This window comes from Musca domestica, unplaced genomic scaffold (assembly GCF_030504385.1).
Source record: "Musca domestica strain aabys unplaced genomic scaffold, Musca_domestica.polishedcontigs.V.1.1 33, whole genome shotgun sequence".
Lineage (NCBI taxonomy): Eukaryota > Metazoa > Arthropoda > Insecta > Diptera > Muscidae > Musca > Musca domestica.
The window spans coordinates 2301779-2322549 of NW_026712312.1; the positions used below are offsets into that span (position 1 = coordinate 2301779).

At 37.9% G+C, this 20771-nt stretch overlaps 2 protein-coding genes across 6 annotated transcripts in view; both read left to right on the forward strand.

Annotated features, from left to right (window-relative positions):
• Positions 1-20771, forward strand: part of LOC101894765 (uncharacterized) — a 244614-nt gene that overhangs the window by 57245 nt on the left and 166598 nt on the right. The gene's annotated exons all lie outside the window — the stretch shown is intronic.
• On the forward strand, positions 3478-20693 carry LOC131800454 (GTP-binding protein 2-like). Of its 5 annotated transcripts, none has more exons than XM_059125361.1 (3): positions 3478-3723; positions 14602-16158; positions 20107-20693. In XM_059125361.1, the coding sequence occupies exons 2-3, from the start codon at positions 14608-14610 to the stop codon at positions 20380-20382; spliced, it is 1827 nt and encodes a 608-aa protein (XP_058981344.1). In that variant the 5' UTR covers positions 3478-3723; positions 14602-14607; the 3' UTR covers positions 20383-20693. The 5 variants fall into 5 exon arrangements, with proteins under 5 accessions (XP_058981344.1, XP_058981347.1, XP_058981346.1 ...); XM_059125364.1 differs by lacking the exon at positions 3478-3723 and adding an exon at positions 3777-3894; XM_059125363.1 differs by lacking the exon at positions 3478-3723 and adding an exon at positions 10519-10659.

Here is a 20771-nt window from a genome sequence, read left to right on the forward strand (position 1 = left end):
TCTTGTGTTTATGGAAATATTAAGAAGTTCTAAGTAAGAATAGAAGTGGATGTTAATTTCCCGTTTTATAAGCTTGATGAGTACTCAAAATTTTGACCCTTTGTGGGGAGGTACCAGAAGGTGTGGACCGACCTTGGGCTAATAAAAATATTGTGACGTGTGTAATTTGTAGATAACCGGATGCATACTTTGGTTTTTATGATTGATTTGGTTAATCAAAATGTTGACCCTTTGTGGGGGAGTAGAAGGAATGATCCAATCTCTACAATATTTATAACAATTCGTGGGTTGTTGGAAATATCGAGATGTACCAAGTCTGGAATGGAATCGGATGTTAATTTCGCGTTTTATGCGCTTCATCAATAATCAAAATTTTGACTCTTTTGTGGGGGAGGTACCGGAAGGAGTAGACCGCTATATTCCATCTTCACACCAGACCTTGAGTTAATGAAAATATTGTGATGAGTGTAATTTGAAGACAATCGGAATCTTACATCGCATTTTACAAGAGTTAGAATTATTCAAAATATTGACACTTTGTGGGGGAGGAATTTGATGTAGTAGACCAATATTGTCCATTTTCGCGCACCAGACCTGGCACTGATGCAAATATTAGGATTCGCAAAGTTAGAGCAAAATAGGATTATAGTTTCTCTTTCTGTGCAGTAAATTACTTTCTTGGAAAATGTTGACATTTTACGGGGAAGGTACATTAAGGAGTGGACAGATATTGTCCATTTCCGAACTCGATCTATGTTTGGTAATAATATTACGATGTACCAAGTTGGATCAAATCGGATATTTCGAGAGTTATTGTGCGCACCAGCCATACAGACAGACGTATGGACGGACATCGCTAGATCGACTCCAAATGTCCTGAAACGGTTTTGGTCCAAAGAGACCCAGGACCTTAAACCGTTATTTCGATGAGACACTTTTTGGCCGTATCAAAGATATATACCCTCTCTAGCCATATGGCTGAGGCTGAAAATATACCCTCGTATATGAAAGAAATTCCTTCCATTTGAGCTGATATTAGCCATTATTTGCACAATAAACGTGAAATCGGATTAGGGTAAATCTTAGAGTAATATTAGCCATTTGGTGCACAATTAACCCGAAATCGGTTGAAGATATAAAAGGGAGCTATATACAAATCTAACTCGATCCTGATACAATTAGACAGAGGTATTTCTGGGCTGTATCTGATACCAAATATCATTCTTATGGGGTGCACCCGATTCTCACCAATTTCAAGAGTTCTTCCTTGGGCCAAACAAATATTGTTTGGAAAATTTTACCTTAATCGGATAAAAATTGCGACCTGCATTTTGTTCTAGAACGCACACGCAACCATAGCTTTGAATATCAATTGAGTAAGTGAATAGAGTACTTATTAAGGTCTCTCGCTGCCGTAGGCTTGAATATCCTTGTAGTCTGTTTGAGTACCTCTTAATGTCTCTCGCAACCGTAGCTATGAATATCCCTGTAGTCTGTTTGAGTACTTATTAAGGTCTCTCGCAACCGTAGCGCTGAATATCCTGGTAGTCTGCCTGAGTACTTATTAAGGTATCTCGCTAACGTATGCTTGAATATCCCTGTAGTCTGTTTGAGTAAATAAAAAGGTCCCTTGGAACCGTAGCGTTGAATATTCTGCCAGTCTGCTTGAGTTCATATTAAGGTCTCTCGCAAGTGTAGCTGTAGCATGGACAGACGGACGGACAGGCATTCTATGAAGATCCTCAAAAGTAACTATGGGACTATCTCGCCTCCTACCCATGTTACAAACAAATGTACAAAGATATAATATCCTTACCACTATGTAAATAAGGCACACTGTAAACAAAAACCATCTAGAGATTTTTGAGTAGGTCTGCCAGGGCAGCTAATTTTTTATGGGAACTGAACGTAATTTAGCTGTAACTACCCTAGCTTGTTCGGGCGGTCGACGTTCTTCAGAGGCAACGAATTTGGGTTTGGAATCCGAAGACAGAATTCACACATCGGTGACTACTATAGTTGCACTCCATCTCTAGATCATACAGGTCCTTTCTGACACGACTAGGTGGGGAAGTTATATCTTTCCTTAATGGATTGGATGAATCCTAAACGGTAACACAAGAAACAAAAAGGGAAGACACTTCGTGTCCTCATGTAAATGGTGCGTTAATTTTGACTACAGCATTTGCCGGAATTCTGGTCTTTTTTGATTTCTGAATTTCTTAATGTGTTGTAAGATTTTTGTTAGACTTACCTTCGTTGTATTAAAATTTTTAAAACAATATTAGGACGTTATCCTGCTGGGTTAATCCACCGGGCATCTTGAGTATTGAATGTTGTGACATACATCTCCCTCAAGGGAGCTCTTTTCCAATGAAGTGTTCAACATTTTCCTTCAAATGGCACAATTTTCTCAAGAGAGCATGTTTCGGCTTGGCCGCGTTTTTTGGGACCATTGCCGTCGTTGTACGTAATAGAAGAACGAATTGAACGTCCCACAATGTCTATTCTGCTGACTATGTATAATATCGAGTAAATAGAGCCATTGCCTTGGAATTCCATTGAATTTTCTTGAATTTAAATTTGGGAACAACAGGTATCAGCTGGTCTTGACTTATCCGTTATGTTTATGCCACCAAACATGTTTATTCAACATCACAGCAAGTAATTGATACCTGATAAACAATTACTTTTTGACAGTTTCTAAATATTCGATTACTCTTTCCGCATTTTTAGCAGCACTTGACAACGACAGCAATAAAAACTCTAAAGATACAACCAAGGTAGATGTACTAGGTAATCGCATCAGCCCAGCTGACGGCACCATTAAATGTCAAAACAAATTGTTGTAATGAAGAATTCGCCCTAAATGAATGCAACAACAAATTTGTTTATGTTGTCTTCCCTAAAAATATTTTTATAATATTTCAAATAATATAAGAGCAAGTTAAGAGTGAAACCAGTAAAAATAATTAAAAGAAAATGAAGGAAGGAGTATAGAATGGAGTGCAGCTTTAAGAATTAAGTTAGCCTCAACATCTAAGATTCCCAAACCACATCACGGGAAGTGGTGCAAGAATTCGACTCTTGTCATTTGCAGTTCCGGAAAACCTTCGGCTTAAACCAGTAAAATATAGGGATTATAAGTTTCTTGGTTTAAAAAATATCGCAATACTACAATTAATACTTATTTTACTCTTATTTGTTTTACAATACAAACTTTTACTGCGAAGTTCGTTTACGACGAGAGGCACACAAAATAAAATGTAAACAAACACCTCGTTTCTGATTGGTTGAAACAAATTTGCCGCAACCTTTAAATGTCATGGCGAATCTATGTTTTTCGCCTTAGATGTCAATTTTGACATTTGAGGGGACCACAAAAGTTGCTTTGTTGTAGCAATTCGCCGATGCGGTTACCTGTTAGATCTACCTTGGATACAACAAATTTCTAAACATTGCATCAGTTTATTTTGACTTAAAAGTGTTGTTGGTCTGTGCTGTGGTGTGTGCGCTCCAAATTTATCTCTGAAAACAGAAAGCAAACAAAACCAATAATAACAACAAATTGTGAAAACATTTAAGGGCTTACAAGGCCCCCCCAAAAACCAAAGTGGCCAAAAAGAGGTTGTGGAACTGAAAATAAACAAACTAGGACAACTGAACAACTAGACGTAAACGTAAAATTACAGGGAACAAGAATTTGGAATTTCACAATTATAGGTAAAAAAATACCCAAGACTCTTGGATGTTCCCTCAAATATAAAGTGTGTTTTTTCATACACACATCGGAAATATTGAAAGGCCAATGTGGGCAGTGTTTTTAAAGTTCGTTTCAGTTTTAGTTTTAAGTCGAAGAGCATATATCAGATTTTTAGCGGACGCTATTTACTGGTAAGCTTGCCAATGCATGCATTTGTCTGCTGCATTTTGCATTATAAATTAGTAGACAGTGTTAGAGGTGAACATGCTCAGTGTCATAATTAATCGCCACCTAAACTAGTACATTAAAATCACTGTGAAATCCGTCGAACAGGTCAACTACATATATATGGTACGCTACATCAGTATTTGAATGCATCCGATAATATATATATTTATATATTGAATATTCCACTTTGGGTGAAACGGATTTTTTGACAAAAGTCCGGGTGTAAGAGTCGGACTTACTAAACCGTTATGGACAATATAGGTATCTTGAAAGTAAAAAAGGACCCATTTTGGGATCCACAAAATGTATGCCAAACTATAGTTGATAGTAGCTGCAATATATGTTAGTATCTTTCTTGGATCGAGAGATGTGGGTCTTTGAACCCGCTATAATTATACCCCCAGCTATGTGTCTACAGAGGGTATACAGGGTCAGATGAAAAAACTGCAACAAAGCTCAGACTGCTGTAATTTCTTAGCTACTCGTCCGACAGCTGTTAAAATTATTCCAGTGACAGCTCATTGTATTGTTTACAAGCGTACAAAAGCATTTTGGTGAGAATTTTCCAGAAAAAAAGTTATTTGCGATGGAATTCAAGCGTGATAGTGGAATTTCTTTATATTTGGCTGGAAAACCACAAGTGGCTATCGTTAGAGCACTCCAGCATTTAAATGTGAATAAATCTTTTGTGTCTCGTACCATCGCTCGTTAGCGTCAAGGAAGTGGATGGAAGAAAACAGCAACCTCAGCAGAAATGGTTTGAAAAGTAAAGAAGTGACTTGATCGAAACACGCGTCGCAGTGGCCGAAAAATGGCTCGTGAGCTGAAAATATCGCAATATTTCATTCGGCAAATATTGAAAAATGAACTCGGGGTAAAGTCATTGAAATTCCAAAAGTGCAAGAACTTACACCGCAGCAGAAAGATAATAGACTCAAAAGAACTAGAGAGTTGCTTCGCTTTGCCGAAAGTGGAGAACTGCCTAATTTGGTTATCTTCGATGATAAAACATTCGTTGTCAAGCAGTTTGTAAACAAATAAAGTGATCGTGTTTACTTGCCAAAGAGGTCAGCTGAAAATGTGCCCCTTCGATTGGCCACCAGAACTCAAGTGCAGGCCATGGTGATGGTGTGGACCGCCATCGCACAGCCGTTGGTCGCTCTCCACTCGTATTAATCGACCGTGGCATCAAAATAAATGCCAAAAATTATCGCGAAAATATTCTGGAGGGTGTATTAAAGCCATGGGCACGCAAACATTTTGTCCGCAGATCTTGGACATTCCAACCATCGCACTCAGCACGCGCCACCCAAGAATGGTTACAAAATGAGGTTCTTCGTTTCATTTCCAGCGCACAATGGCCACCAAAATCTCCGGATAACAATCTGTTGGACTATTGTATCTGAAGTATTTTGGAAAGCTAGGTTGGCACTAAAAAATACAAAAGTGTCTATCACCTCAAGCAATCGCTTCGCCTGGAATGGGCCAAAATACCGCAGAGCAACATTCGGACAGCGTGAGATGGTTTCATTGGCCGTTTGAAGCCATAATTCGTGCCAAATGTGACCAATTCGAACAAATCGAAACTTATTCTAAAATTTGATGCTCTTTCCGACATTTTTTCTTTCATTCAATAAAATTTGGCGTTTGACTTTCTTGCAGTTTTTTATCTCACCCTGTACGTCTGTCGGCAAAACCTACCTATACTATTTTACTTGTTTATTTATTTATTATTTTTATTTTATTTATTTATTTTTTTTTTTTTTTTTTATATCATAAAGAAAAAATCGGTTATCTAGTAAAAACTTTAATTCTATTGCAGTTCTGGAACAGACCAATTATTAGTACACATTTTTTGTTAATAGCGATCTTTACAAGTCGATATAACCCTTAATATTAACAGCACATAACCGAATTAGCTAACTGTTTCGTTGAAAAAAATCAACCTGGCCAAACACAAACAATGTTTTTTGTTTGGCTTAATATAATATTTATTGTGGTATGTACACAAATGCATACATCGTAAGTAAATATGTACATACATATGTATATTGTGTAATGTTAAACAATTGTCGATTTTATTAAAACAGCTCACCAAAAATTCGAACATAGTTCAGGCCCAAGAAAATATTGAACATTTTTTGTTTTTAGGTTCCCTTCCCCAAAAATTCGTGGCAATTTATAAGAAAACCCCAAAGTATATAGTGGATAGATACATTTGTATGTAACCCTGTGTGTGTGTTTTTGTATTCTGAACCAGTTACTGTTTTTATTTTCGTTTGCAGTTAAGCTTTTGTGTTTTGATTATATTATTATTTTTATTTTTTCTTTATTTCTTGTTGATAAACAAATCGGTTATTCTGTTTTGAACTTTAATTTGTTTTCATTTCTATTTGACTTTTCTTGAGTTATTGCTTTGCTCGCCTGATTCGATTTCGGGGGGCTGACGTAAATAATTCAATTTGCCAAAAACAAAAAAGAGGCTTGCTCTCCCCTAACTGCTGCTAAACGAAAAACGAAGAAAAACAAATGGAATTGTGTTAGGCAATAGGAGATTGTACCCAACGATATTGGTATGTACTCGTATGTACGTATGTACGTGATTTTCGACAGGCGATTTGCCAAATAAATAACAAGGACTTTCAAAAATGAATATTATTGAATTGTTATACCCTATGCCATGGCGAGATAGACTTTTGGTCAACTTTGCTGATCGACATAGAATTCAAGTGCATATACATGAAAGGCTTTTTACTGGATTGAGTCATCGGAGCAAATTTGTTTTAAATTGACTACTTTAAGAGGCATGACAATTTTAATACTAATCTCATAGAAGGCCAGAAGGTCTTCTCACAGAAGTTATATTTCGGACCGTAATTTATACTTGTTCGCCCTGATCTTCTGTTCTTTTAGGAAAAAACCAGGCGATGATTTAAGCCAGCAAAAAAGCGTTTTATGTATTCTCACCTAAAAACAGTCAACAGTCACTTTTACTTTTTGAGACGATTACCTTCTTTTTTTCAATTTGGAGGTTGTACCCACTTATAATCCCACATCATTTCAATTTTCAATCACAAATTTAAAAAAAAGCTGCTGGTTAAGTTTGCTATAATTAACCGGACAAACTTCTTCAGTAAAATCCAGTAACTCTCAGTAAAACACCATTTACTCTTACCGGGACAATATTCTGTAAAATTTTACCAGATATCGAGTAAACAGACACACTTGTTGTTACGCCTAAAGTTTGGAAGAAATATTTCATTTACACTTTGCTTAGCAGCCAGTACTTACAGAAAAAAAATCCAAAAGATTGTGAAATTAGCCCTAAAACTAGGGGACACTTATATCGGCGCTATGAAAATTTACATCGCAAAATGAACAAAATTGAGAAGCTATTTCCCCTCTTCCAAATTTTTGAAAATTTTAGGATAAAAATTCTTTGGAAACTTTGCATTTAAGGCTTCCTTGGCAATATAGATACTAATACGAGAATTATTATATATACAGGGTGAGACAAAAAACTGCAAAAAATTTTATTGAATGAAAGCAATGTGTCGGAAATAGCATCAAATTTTGGAATAATTTTAGATTTGTTCGAATTGGTCACCTTTGGCACGAATTATCGCCCTCACACAACGACGCTGCCCGAATGTTGCTCTGCTGTTGTTTTTTTTTTGGCCCATTCCCGTCGAGGCGCTTGCTTGAGGTGATCGACACTTTGGTACTTTTTAGTGTCAACCTTGCTTTCCAACATACTCCAGACACAGTAGTCCAACGGATTGTTATCCGGAGATTTTGGTGGCCATTGTGCGCTGGAAATGAAGCGAGGAACCTCATTTTGTAACCATTCTTGGCTGGCGCGTGCTTAGTGCGATGGTGCTGAGTCCTGTTGAAATGTCCAAGGTCTATGGCCAAAATGTTTGCATGCCCAAGGCTTTAATACATCCTCCATATTCGGCATTCATTCTGATGCCACGGTTGATTACTACGAGCAGAGAACGACTATCGGCTATTATGGCGGCCCACACCATCACCATGGCCGGCGCTTGAGTTCTGGTGGCCAACCGAAGGAGCACATTTTCAGCTGACCTCTTTGGCAAGTAAACATGATCATTTTCTCATCGGAGAAAACCAAATTCGACAGTTCACCACTTTCGGCCAAGCGAAGCCACTCTTTAGCTCTTGTGACTCTATTTTCTTTCTGTTGCGGTGTAAGTTCTTGTACTTTTTGGAATTTCAATGGGTTTGCCGCGAGCTCATTTTTCAATATTTGCGGAATGGAATATTGCGATATGTTCAGCTCACGAGCCATTTTTCGGCCACTGCGATCGGGTATCGATCAAGTCGCTTCTTCACATTTCTGCTGATGTTGCTGTTTTCATCCGTCCACTTCCTTGACGTCGGGCTACGCTACCAGTATCACGGTAACGAGCGATTGTACGAGATACAAAAGATTTATTCAAATTTAAATGCTGGAGAGCTCTAACGATAGCCACTGGATCTCAATTCTCACCAAAATGCTTTTGTACGTACGCTTGTAATAAGTTGTCACTGGAATAATTTTAGCAGCTGTCGGACGAGTGGCTTAGAAGCGACAAGAGTCTGAATTTGGTTTTTCATCTCACCCTGTACTTCGCTTTCTTTTAGCGTTTTGTTTCAAAATCTTGAACCCTATGTGGGGGAGGTATCAGAAGGTATCGTCCGATCTGTACCATCTTTATGATAGATCTTGTGTTGATGGAAATATTACGATGTACCATGTTTGGATCAAATCGGATACTCCCTTCGAGGGTTATTGTGCGCACCAGCCAGCCAGACACACAGACGGACACCGCAAGATCGACTCCAAATGTCCTGCAACGGATTTGGTCCAAAGAGGCCTATGGCCGGCTTAAGTTGAGTTTAGGGGCTATGCTCGGATTGACCTGAAATTTTTACGACGTGTAGATCATTTTAACCTGATTACAGCAAGGTAATTTTTTTGTGGAGGAAATACCCGGTTATTGGACCCGAAAGTTCAGATACAATATTCGGTTTTTATCCGGTTCTACTGAACCGATAACTACAAAATGGAGATCACTTGAAATCTTATGAAAATACCTATCCAACAAGTTGTCACATGATGAGGTTACTAGAACCGGTTCTAGAGAAATGCGAGAAAATTGATATTTTTTACCAGTACTTTTTGAAAAACCCATAAAAACTCAAAAATGGACCCATTATGGGGTATTAAAAACTGCATACTACATTGTAGCCTACACTCTGGCCTTTCCAAAAAGGTGCTATTGGTATTGATATCTCTTATATTTCCGAAGATATTAGTCATGCAAATCATGAAATTGAGTTTTCACCCACTAATATGTATCTCTTATAGCTTTGTAGTTCCGAAGATATTGTCTTTAAAGTCGAATTCCAACTACTTTCAAAAATTATAATATTTAGAAAAACTATGGATCGCGTAGCCGGTGTTGGACATACCTCAGGAGAAAAAATCTCAAGCCCCGGCCAAAGGCCGGCTACTTACAAAATTTTCAATGTTTACAAAAACTTTGGATCGCGTAGCCGGTGTTGGACATACCACAGAGGAGAAAATCTCAAGCCCCGGCCGAAGGCCGGCTACTTACAACAACTATAATGTTTAGAAAAATTATGGATCGCGTAGCCGGTGTTGGACATATCTTAGAGAAGAAAATCTCAAGCCTCGGCCGAAGGCCGGCTACCTACCAAAATTACAGTGTTTAGAAAAACTATGGATCGCGTAGTAACTGTTGGACATATACCAGAGGAGAAAATCTAAAGCCACGGCCGAAGGCCGTCTGTTTCAAAATACTATAGAGGTTAGATACATTTGACTGGAGAAAAAATTGTAATTTAATGATTTCTATTACTAATATCTTCGGAACTACAAAAGATATCAACACGTATGACACCATTTTAGAAAGGTGATAGTGTTGGCTGTTATAAGGTAGGCAGATTTTAATACCCTATAATGGGTCCATTTTTGAGTTTTTATGGGTTTTTCAAAAAGTACTTGTGAAAAATATAATTTTTCTTGCATTACTCTGGAACCGGTTCATGTGACCCCTTGTTGGATAGGTATTTTCATAAGCTTTCAAATGATCTCCATTTTGTAGTTATCGGTTCAGTAGAACCGGATAAAAACCGAATATTGTATCTGAACTTTCGGGTCGAATAACCGGGTAACCGGGTATTTCCCCCACAAAAAAATTACTTTGCCGTAATCAGGTTAAAAATACCTACCTGTGGTAAAAATTTCATAACGATCCGAGCATAGCCCCTAAACTCAACTTGCTCCGTCAGAATGTTAGTTTCTAGGATCGTGTAGGATACTGCGTAGTCGGTTTCGCTCGACCCCAATAATTTTTCAGTGATTTTCAACAATGAATTTGAAGTCTATAGTGCTACACCACTAATTTTGCCTTAGTTTACCTTTCTTTTTTTTCTTTTTTGGTCGACTCTCACTCTCTGTCGTCTCTCACATCTCTTTCATCAAAGAACTGTCGTGTTTTATTTTGTTTGGTCTATTCTTTTCGTTTTGTTTTCTAGTTGTGGTTTTTTGCTTTTCTTGTTCTCTGCGCCTCTTTTCAAGTCATCGCTTCGTTCATACATATTTTGCCCAGCCACTTTTGCTGCTGGGGCTGGCTGGCTGGCAGTTCTCGACCAACAACATAAGCACAGTTTAGTCTTGGCGCAGCAGCTGGCTGGTGGTAAACCAACTACAATAAGAAGAGAAAAAAACAAAAAGTAAACAAAAATTAGTTTTTAACAAACGGAAAACAATAACAATTTCTGTGTTAATTTGTATTATCATCAACATCTTAACAACAAAACAAATTGTGGTATTCAGTTGTGAGTTGGAGTTTGCAGGAGCTTTTCAAGCTCAAATTCTAGTGAGATGGAAATGATTGGGTTTTGGCAGGAAAAGGAAAAACTGTATCGAAATTCTAATTGGATATTGAAGTGAAGGATGGGTGTTGAAGTTTTATTCCTTTCTATGCCCAAAAAATAAGGCAAATGTTGGTTTTATCGTCCATTTGCCAGTTGTTTTTTTTGTCCAAACATGTTTGTGTATATATTATATGTACATATGTACCCATTGACAGCAATATGTTTGTGCAAAACAACAGTATATGCTCGGACCAAAACAGAAATGATAAAAATGTGTATCTCTTTCAAGGTCATTGCGAAACAGAAACAAAAAATCACCTTGTTTTCGTTTTTCTATGCTACGCCGCCAAACAAGGGAAAAATAATGCCAACAATTCCTTTGTTTTGGTTTGGGCTAGATGGGGTGGCGCATGACAAGGCTGGCGACGAAGGCGGCGGTAGTTCTGAAGACAATGTTATATCTTTGTTGGGAAAAAACAAATACTTTTCTAACGCTATATTTCCATGGAGCGCACTCTTCTTGTGTCAACTGATGTTAGAGAATATGACCGACTTTTTAATATCCTACAGTACAGAGAGGATATGTTTGTATTTGGTATTGAAATATATCCTTACTAATATTACTTTTTTGGGAGCGGGAAAAATTCTCTTTATACTGCTTGGCGTATCGAATCTATTTTTATACCCTCCACCTTGGAAAGGAGGGTATATTAACTTTGTCATTCCGTTTGTAACATCCCTAATTATTCGTCGTAGACCCCATAAAGTGTATATATTCATAATCAGCATAAAAATTCTAAGTCGATTTAAAGATGTACGTCCGTCTGTCTGTCTGTTCAAATCACGATACAGCCCACATTAATTGACGTATAGCGTCAAAATTTAGCAGAACAATTTGTATTGTTTCTAGGATGGTTGGTATCGAAAATGAGATATATCGGCCCACGCTTTGGTATAGCCCCCATATAACGGTACCTCCCGATTTTTAATCTTTTGATTATTTTTGCCACATTTTTTTCACTGATTTGTCTAAAAATTGGTATTTCCTGGTCAAAATGGGTTTTAGCTCCGGTGGCGATACATTGCACGATTTGGTATAGCTCCCATATTATGATACCTCCCGATATTCGGTATTTTGATGGTTTTTGTCACATTTCTTCACGGATTTGTCTAAAAATTGGTATTTGTTGGTCATAAAGGGTTCTGGCTGCGGGGTCGAAACATTGTATGTATAGGTCTACGTTTTGGTATAGCTCCCATATAACGGCACATCAAGATATTCGGCATTTTGATGATTTTTGCCACGTTTCTTCGCGGATTTGTCTAAAAGTTAGTATTTGTGTACTAATGGGTTCTAGCTCCGTTGGCGAAACATTGTATGTATAGGTCCACGTTTTGGTATAGCTCCTATATAGCGGTACCTCCCGATATTCGATATTTTTTATGATTTTTGCCACATTTTCCCACGAAAATGTCTAAAAATTGGTATTTGTGGGTCATAATGGCTTCTAATGTTTGCTTTACCCTAAGGTGGAGGGTATTAAAAGAAAAAAAAAAAAACAATTTAAAAAGTATCATTCGGTTTAGCCGACAGATGTATACCCTCAGCCATTGTTCGACTATTTAAATAAACAGGGTGAGATAAAAAAAACTGCAACAAAGTCGAACCCCATAATTTTCACATTTTTTTTAATTTTTTGAATACCTAAAATAAAAAAATATCGGAAATAGCATTAAATTTTAGAATAAGTATAAATTTGTTCGAATTGGTCACCTTTGGCACGAATTGTGGCCTTCAAACGGCCAATGAAACCATCACACGCTGCCCGAATGTTTCTCTGCGGTATTTTGGCCCATTCCCGACGATTGCGCTTGCTTGAGGTGATCGATACTTTAGTCCAACGGATTAGTATCCGGAGATTTTGGTGGCCATTGTGCACTGAAAATGAAGCGAGGAACCTCATTTTGTAACCATTTTTGGGTGGCGTGCGATTATGCTGAGTCCTGTTGGGATGTCCAAGGTCTGCGCTCAAAATGTTTGCGTGTCCAAGGCTTTAATATACCCACCAGAATAATTTCGCGATAATATTCGGCATATATTCGATTAATACGAGCGGAGAGCGACCATCGGCTGTTATGGCGGCCCACACCAACACCATTGCCGGCGCTTGAGTTCTGGTGGCCAACCAAAGGTGCACATTTTCAGCTGACCTCTTTGACACGATCATTTTGTTTGTTTACAAACGGCTGAACAACGAATGTTTTCTCATCGGAGAAAACCAAATTCGGCAATTCACCACTTTCGGCCAAGCGAAGCAACTCTTTAGCTCCTTTGAGTCTATTTTCTTTCTGTTGCGGTGTAATTTCTTGCACTTTTTGGAATTTCAATGGCTTTACCCCGAGCTCATTTTTCAATATTTGCCGAATGCAATATTGCGATATGTTCAGCTCACGAGCCATTTTTCGGCCTTTGCAGCGCGGTTTCGATCAAGTCGCTTCTTTACTTTTCGAACCATTTCTGCTGATGTTGCTGTTTTCTTCCGTCCACTTCGTCGTGACGTCGGGCTACGCTACCAGTATCACGTAATCGGTAACGAGCGATGGTACGAGACACAAAAGATTTATTCACATTTAAATGCTGGAGTGCTCTAACGATAGCCATTTGTCGCTTTCCAGCCAAATATAAAAAAAACGCTTGAATTTCATGACGAAAAACTTTTTTTCTGAAAAAAAATCTCACCAAAATGCTGATACGGCCAAAATGTGCCTCATCGAAATAACGGTTCTAGGTCTTTTAAGACCAAATTCGTTTCAGGACATTTGGAGTCGATCTAGCGATGTCTGGCTGCTGTGCACGATAACTCTCGAAGGGAGTATCCGATTTGGTCCCAACTTGGTACATCGTAATATTATTGTCAAACTTAGATCAGGTTCGGTCCACTCCTTCTGGTACCTCCCTCACAAAATTTCAACATTTTCAAGGAAAATAATTTACTGCACAGAAGGAGACAGGATAATCCGATTTTGCTCCAACTTTGCAAATCCTAATATTATCATCAGTGCTAGGTCAGTGCGAAAATGGATAATATCGGTCCACTCCATCAAGTACCTCCCCCACAAAGGGTCAACATTTTGAATAATTATATCTGTTATAAAATGTGATGTATGTGTCCGATTGGCTTAAAATTACGCACATCACAATAATTTCATTAACCCAATGTATGGTGTGCATATGGAATATATCGGTCCACTCCTTCTGGTACCTCCCTCAGGTTCAAAATTTTGAATAGCCATTAAATTAATAAAACGCGAAATTAACATCCGATTCCATTTAGACTTCGCACATCTCAATATTTCCATCAACACAAGATTAGAAATCGGACCATTCTTTCTGGTACCTCAAAGTCTCAAAGGGTCAAAGTTTTGAATAGCCAAAGCTATCATAAAATCCAAAATAAGCATCCGGTTCTCTTCAAATTACACACATCACAATATTTTTACTAACCCAGGTTCAGGTGGAAATTGGGATATATCGGTCCACTCCTTCAGGTTTTAAGGGTTTTGGTCCTTATTATTAACTACAATTAGTTGTAATTGTGGGCTCCTTAATTTTACCTTCTTAAATCGAATCTCTCACATAAATCAAAAAATATTAATTATTATTTTTATTTATTTATTTTTTATATTATATAATAAATATATATTCCACCGTTAAAGTTTAAAAATTCTTATTTCGGTTTTCTCCCTCATTTTATTTACAGCCCATCATGGATTCATTTTTGAGCCTCTTTGATCCAAATCAACCAGATGATGGTTTCGACGAGGAACCAGATATACGCAACAATAACATTTCTTCGTACTCGAATACGAACAGCGGACAAAGTCCACACTCCTCGGGCAGTGCCAGCAGTGGCAGTGAAAGTGAACTGGATGGCAAAACAAATAAAATCATAATTGATTTTGATCAGGGTATGCTGCCACCCGAACCTCAACTGGGCAATATCGAATACAAACTGAAATTAATAAATCCCTCAAAACAAAGATTTGAACATTTGGTGACGCAAATGAAATGGCGTTTACGCGAGGGCCATGGAGAGGCTATCTATGAAATTGGTGTTTCGGATTCGGGTCACTTGCATGGGCTCAACGAGAAGGACATGAACGCGTCGCTGTGTACACTGAAACAAATGGCCCATAAATTGGGTGCCAGCACATCGGTGTTGAGGCGAAAATATGTGGCAGGACGACGGTCGGTGGCCGAGGTCTTGGTGCGGAAAATACCCGATGATCAGCATAACATTGAAGTGAGGGTGGCGGTATTGGGTGGTGCTGATGCTGGTAAATCAACACTACTGGGGGTCTTGACACAAGGCGAATTTGACAATGGCCGGGGACGGGCACGTTTAAATATGTTCCGACACATGCATGAAATACAATCGGGTCGAACATCATGTATATCCCACGAAACGTTGGGTTTCGATACCCAAGGTAACATAATTAACTATAAATATAATGAAATGATGACGGCCGAGGAGATCAGTGATCGTTCCACAAAATTGGTGACATTCATGGATTTGGCTGGCCACAGGCGTTATATGCGCACCACAGTCCAGGCTCTGTCCGGTTATTCACCGCATTATGCAATGTTGGTGGTATCAGCGGGTGGTGGGTTTAATGGCACCAGTCAGGAACATTTGTCCATTGTGCGAGCCCTCGACATGCCCTTCTTTGTGGTGATAACCAAAACAGATATAACATCTCCGGACCAGACAATACAGGAACTAAAGAATCTACTTACCACCATTGGCTGTCGCAAGGTGCCATTTGTGGTGACCAATACCGATGAAGTTATTTCCGCCGGCTCAAATCAACTATCCGAAAATATTGTACCCATTTTCTGTGTCTCGAACGTGACAGGATCTGGTTTGAATTTGGTCACACGTTTCCTCTATGTCCTGTCGCCGAGTGTTAGCAACTCGGAGAAGGAACGCTTGGAACAGGAATCATGTGAATTTCACATAGACGAGATATTTCGAGTATCGGAAGTTGGCCCCGTTGTGGGGGGCCTTTTGGTGAAGGGTGTGTTGACAGAAAATATGCCCATGAAAATTGGTCCCCTACCGAGTGGCAGCTTTCATGCGGTTACAGTGCACACAATACATCGGAATAAGGCACCATGTCGAGTGGTGCGAGCAGGACAAAGTGCATCACTCTCCTTTACACCAAATCAACAGTTGCCCGCTCTGCGGAGTGGTATGGTTCTGCTGGCAGACACGGGCAATCCAGATGATGAGCCGTATGGTACACTGTTTTTCCAGGTATGTAATAATTTAATAATTTTTTACCAAGTAGATCGTGAGGCATCTTCAGGGCAGATCTTGCGTTAGCAAAAATATTTTTTGGATGTGAGAAATTTGAAGAGAGTTGGAAGCTTATGTCTCTTTCTTTGAAAGTTTTGTTTTTCAAAATCTTGAACCCTATGTGGGGGAGGTACCAGAAGGAGTGCAGCGATGTATCCCATCTTCAGAGCAGATCTTTGGTCAATAAAAATAATAAGATGTGTAAAATATGAAGAGAACCGGATGCTTATTTCGGATTTTATAATCGTTTTTGTTATTCAAAAATTTTACCCTCTGTGGTGGAGGTAACAGAGGGAAGGGCCCGATCTTTACCATCTTTATAACAGATGCAGAGATGTGCCATGTCTGAATGGAATCGGATGCGGATTTGCGATTTGTGAGCTTCATGGTTATTCAAAATTTAGAGACATTGTGGGGGAGGTACCAGAAAGATTGGACCGATATATTCCATCTTCACAGCAGATCTTGTGTTAGTAGAAATAATGAGATGTGTGAAATATGAAGAGAACCGGATGCTTATTTCGGATTTTATGATCGTTTTGGTTATTCAAAACTTTGACCTTTTGTGGGGGAGGTACCAGAAGGAATGGTCCGATCTCCACCATTTTTATAACAGATCTTGTGCTGATAGAAATATTGAGATGTACCTAGTTCGAATTGAATCGGATGTTAGTTTCGCGTTTTATGAGCCTAATGAATATTCAGAATTCCGAACCTTTGTAGGGAAGATACCAGAAGGAGTGGACCGATATATTCCATATTCACAGCAGATCTTGTGTCATTAGAAATAATAAGATGTGTGAAATATGAAGAGAACCGTATGCTTATTTCGGATTTTATAATCGTTTTTGTTATTCAAAACTTTGACCCTTTGTGGGGGAGGTACCAGAAGGAATGGTGCGATCTCTACCATCTTTATAACAGATCTTGTGTTGATGGAAATATTGAGATGTGCGAGGTCTGAATGGAATCGGATGTTAATTTCGCGTTTTAAGAGTTTCATGAGTACTCAAAATTCCGAGCCTTTGTGGGGGAGGTACCAGAAGGAGTGGACCGATGTATTCCATGTTCACAGCAGATCTTATGTTAGTGGAAATAATGAGATGTGTGATATATGAAGATAACCGGAAGCTTATTTTGGATTTTATGATCGTTTTGGTTATTCAGAACTTTGACCCTTTGTGGGGGAGGTACCAGAAGGAATAGTCCGATCTCCTCCTTCTTTATAACAGATCTTGTGTTGATGGAAATATTGAGATGTGCGAAGTCTGAATGGAATCGCATATTAATTTCGCCATTTTATGAGCCTAATGAATATTCAGAATTCCGACCCTTTGTGGGGAAGATACCAGAAGAAGTGAACCAATATATACCATCTTCACACCAGACTTTGGGTAAATAAAAATAATGTCATGTGTGTAATATGTTGGTAATCGGACTCTTACATCACATTTTATAGGAGTTATAATTATTCAAAATTTTGACTCTTTGTGGGGGAGGTACTTGATGGTGTGGACCGATATTGTCCATTTTCGCACCTGGTCTGCCACTGACGAAAATATTAGGTTTTGCAAAGTTGGAGCAAAATTATCGTTTCTCTTTCTGTGCAGAAAATATAATTTTTGAAAATTTCGACCTTTTGTGGGGAGCTATCAGAAGGAGTGAACCGATTTTCCCCATCTCCGAACTCGATCTAAGTTTGATAATAATATTACGATGTACCAAGTTTGGATCAAATCGGATACTCTCTTCGTGTGTTATCGTGCACACCAGCCAGACAGACGAACATCGCTAGATCGACTTTAAAAGTCCTAAAACGGATTTGGACCAAAGATACCTAGGGTCTACCCCCTCTAGCCATATGACTGAGGTTATAAAAATGCTAGGCCATGAATTATGGAAAGGTTGATGATTTACCTTGGACTAGGATTCTAAAACGCCTAAATTTTTTTGTTTTACAATTTAAATGTATTCTTTGCTTGTACTAATTCGCTTTCTAATTATTTTGATTTCAATGCTATAGATGCACCTGAAAATAGTTTTTCTTTTAACTGTGTCTTTGTCAATGATATTTTTATGATCCTAAATCGAATTAAATCGAAGTCTATTGGTGTTGATGGAATAACAATTGATTTTCTTAAACTTATTTTTCTATATATCTCAGACTTTCTTCTGAATTTGATTAATTCTGTGCTCACTTCTTCCGTGTTTCCATCGCAGTGGAAGAGAGCGCGGATAGTTCCATTGCCTAAGCGTAATTTTGTAAATGGTCCTGAAGACCTGAGGCCGATATCTATTCTCCCTGTGTTGTCGAAAATTTGTGAGCATGTTATGAAGCACCAAATACTAGCACATGTTAGCCCTCTCATTTATAATGGACAGTTTGCGTTCAGAAAGAATTACAATACAACAGGTTTGATGCTATACATGACGGATATTATTAGGAATAATGCAAATGTAAACATTAACAGTGTAGTTGTGTCATTGGATCTTACGAAAGCATTTAACTATATTTCTCATGTATATTTGGTACATAAACTTAATTCTGAGTTTAATTTTTCTGCAACCGCTTGTAGGCTTGTTGAGTCTTATTTGCATGATAGAAGCCAATTTGTTGTTCTTAATGGAAAATCGTCAAATGTGCTGTCTCTTACATGTGGTGTACCACAGGGTTCTGTCTTAGGTCCTTTGCTGTTTGTGCTATATGTGAATAGTCTCAAGGAATGCTTTTCGGACTTGAACTGCAAATTGCTCTTGTTTGCTGATGATGTCTTCCTTGTCTTTAGTAATGTTTATGACTCGCAGATATTATTCGAGACGGAAATTAATGATTGCCTAGCTCGTTTTGAACAGGGGTGTTTTGATACCATGCTGGTAACCATTCCTGTGAAAACTAGAGCCATATGCTTTGACAATTTCTCATCTCAGCTTAATATTTTTCTTAATAGAGATAGAGTTGCTATTGTAAATTGTCATAAAATTTTAGGTTTATTTGTTGATGATAAACTTTTATTTGACACACATGTTGACTTTGTTCAAAGGAAAGTGTATAGTATTATCCGCAGGTTATATTCTACGAATCTTTCTCTTCCGATCTGGGTCAAAAGGAAAATTGCTTATGCTCTACTGATGCCTCATATTTATTATGGCTTGGAGGTTATGTCTGGCACAATAGAACGTGTGTCCTTGAAGTTAAAACGTGTGGTTAATTCTATTACCCGCTTTGTCTTTGGAGTTAGACTTGGGCAGCATATATCTGACTATGTGGATATTTTCTTGGGAATTAACTTTGAACGGTTTGTTAATTGTAGGGTGTTATGCTCTTTTTATAAAATTGTGAAAACAGGTGTACCTGCTTTATTAAAGAATATGTTTAGATTTGCTATGTCCTCGAGAAATACTCAGATATTTATACCTAGAATACAATTCTACTTTTGAGAGATCTTTTGTAATACGAGTTGCCCGTTTATGGAATTATTTTCCTACTGAACTGAGAATATTTTCACCGTCTAATAATGCTTTCCGCTTAAAACTTATAGGCCACCTTCGTAATTCTGATCTTCATATTATCTAATGTATATTATTAGTTTGTTAAAAACAGTACATGTTTTTAGTACTTTTATTTTTGAGATATGTATGTACACTTATTTAAGGCTTGTTGCTTTGTTGCTATCACGTCCTTTATTTATTATTAATATTAATCTCTTTTTTAATTTTTGTGTAGTTATGGATGGGGAGCCAAATATATTGACTTAGTTAAAATTAGTTTTAAGTTATTATTTTCTACTTGGAGCATAATTACGTTATTAATACTATTCATTGGCCTTGGAGGCTTTAGTATTATGGTATGAAATGAATAAATAAATAAATAAATAAAATATTTTTCGTTTCCATTTCTCTTTCCAGGCTAAAGTATCGGTATTATTCCATGCCACCGCAATCTATGTGGGATTTCAGACTACCGTTCACATTGGTAGCATAAGACAAACGGCCATCATACGTGGCATCATGGGTGGTGAGAAGATTGGCACCAATGACAGTGCATCGGTAATGTTTCAATTTGTCGGCCATCCGGAATATGTAAGGCCCGGCATGAGGGTACTCTTTCGTGAGGGTTCCAACAAAGGTATAGGTGTGGTGACACAAGTATTTCCCCTAAATAAGACGCTAAATAATTGTTAAGCCAATACAGAAGAATTAAAAATCCGTTGCCGTTACCTACATAAGTTTTAATTAGCAATTAGGAATGTTATTAACCACAAATTGTACCTCAAATGATATTGTAGGACATTTCGGAATAATTTTCTTCATTTTGACTTATTACCAATTTAATTGTAATATTAATTAGAAAAAAAAGAAAACAGCAACTAGAGAATAATGACTTGAGTTTCAGTTTCAACTGTGATTTTTGTTTATTTTTTTTTTAGTTAGTTAAGATTTGAAAGAGGAGTTATTTTTAGGTTTATTTGCTAACAAATTTGGACGTGAAATGAATTGAATTCATTGTGGTATATATACTCAAGTCCCAGGGAATGGGGCAAAAAAGAAGGATGTACATCCTCTCCTATCCC

Excerpts from the sequence above, each read along its gene's own strand:
- LOC131800454 (XM_059125361.1), top strand. The coding sequence starts at position 14,608 with ATGGATTCATTTTTGAGCCTCTTTGATCCAAATCAACCAGATGATGGT. Across the intron at positions 16,159-20,106 it reads ATGGTACACTGTTTTTCCAG|GCTAAAGTATCGGTATTATT; the intron begins GTATGTAATAAT and ends TTCTCTTTCCAG.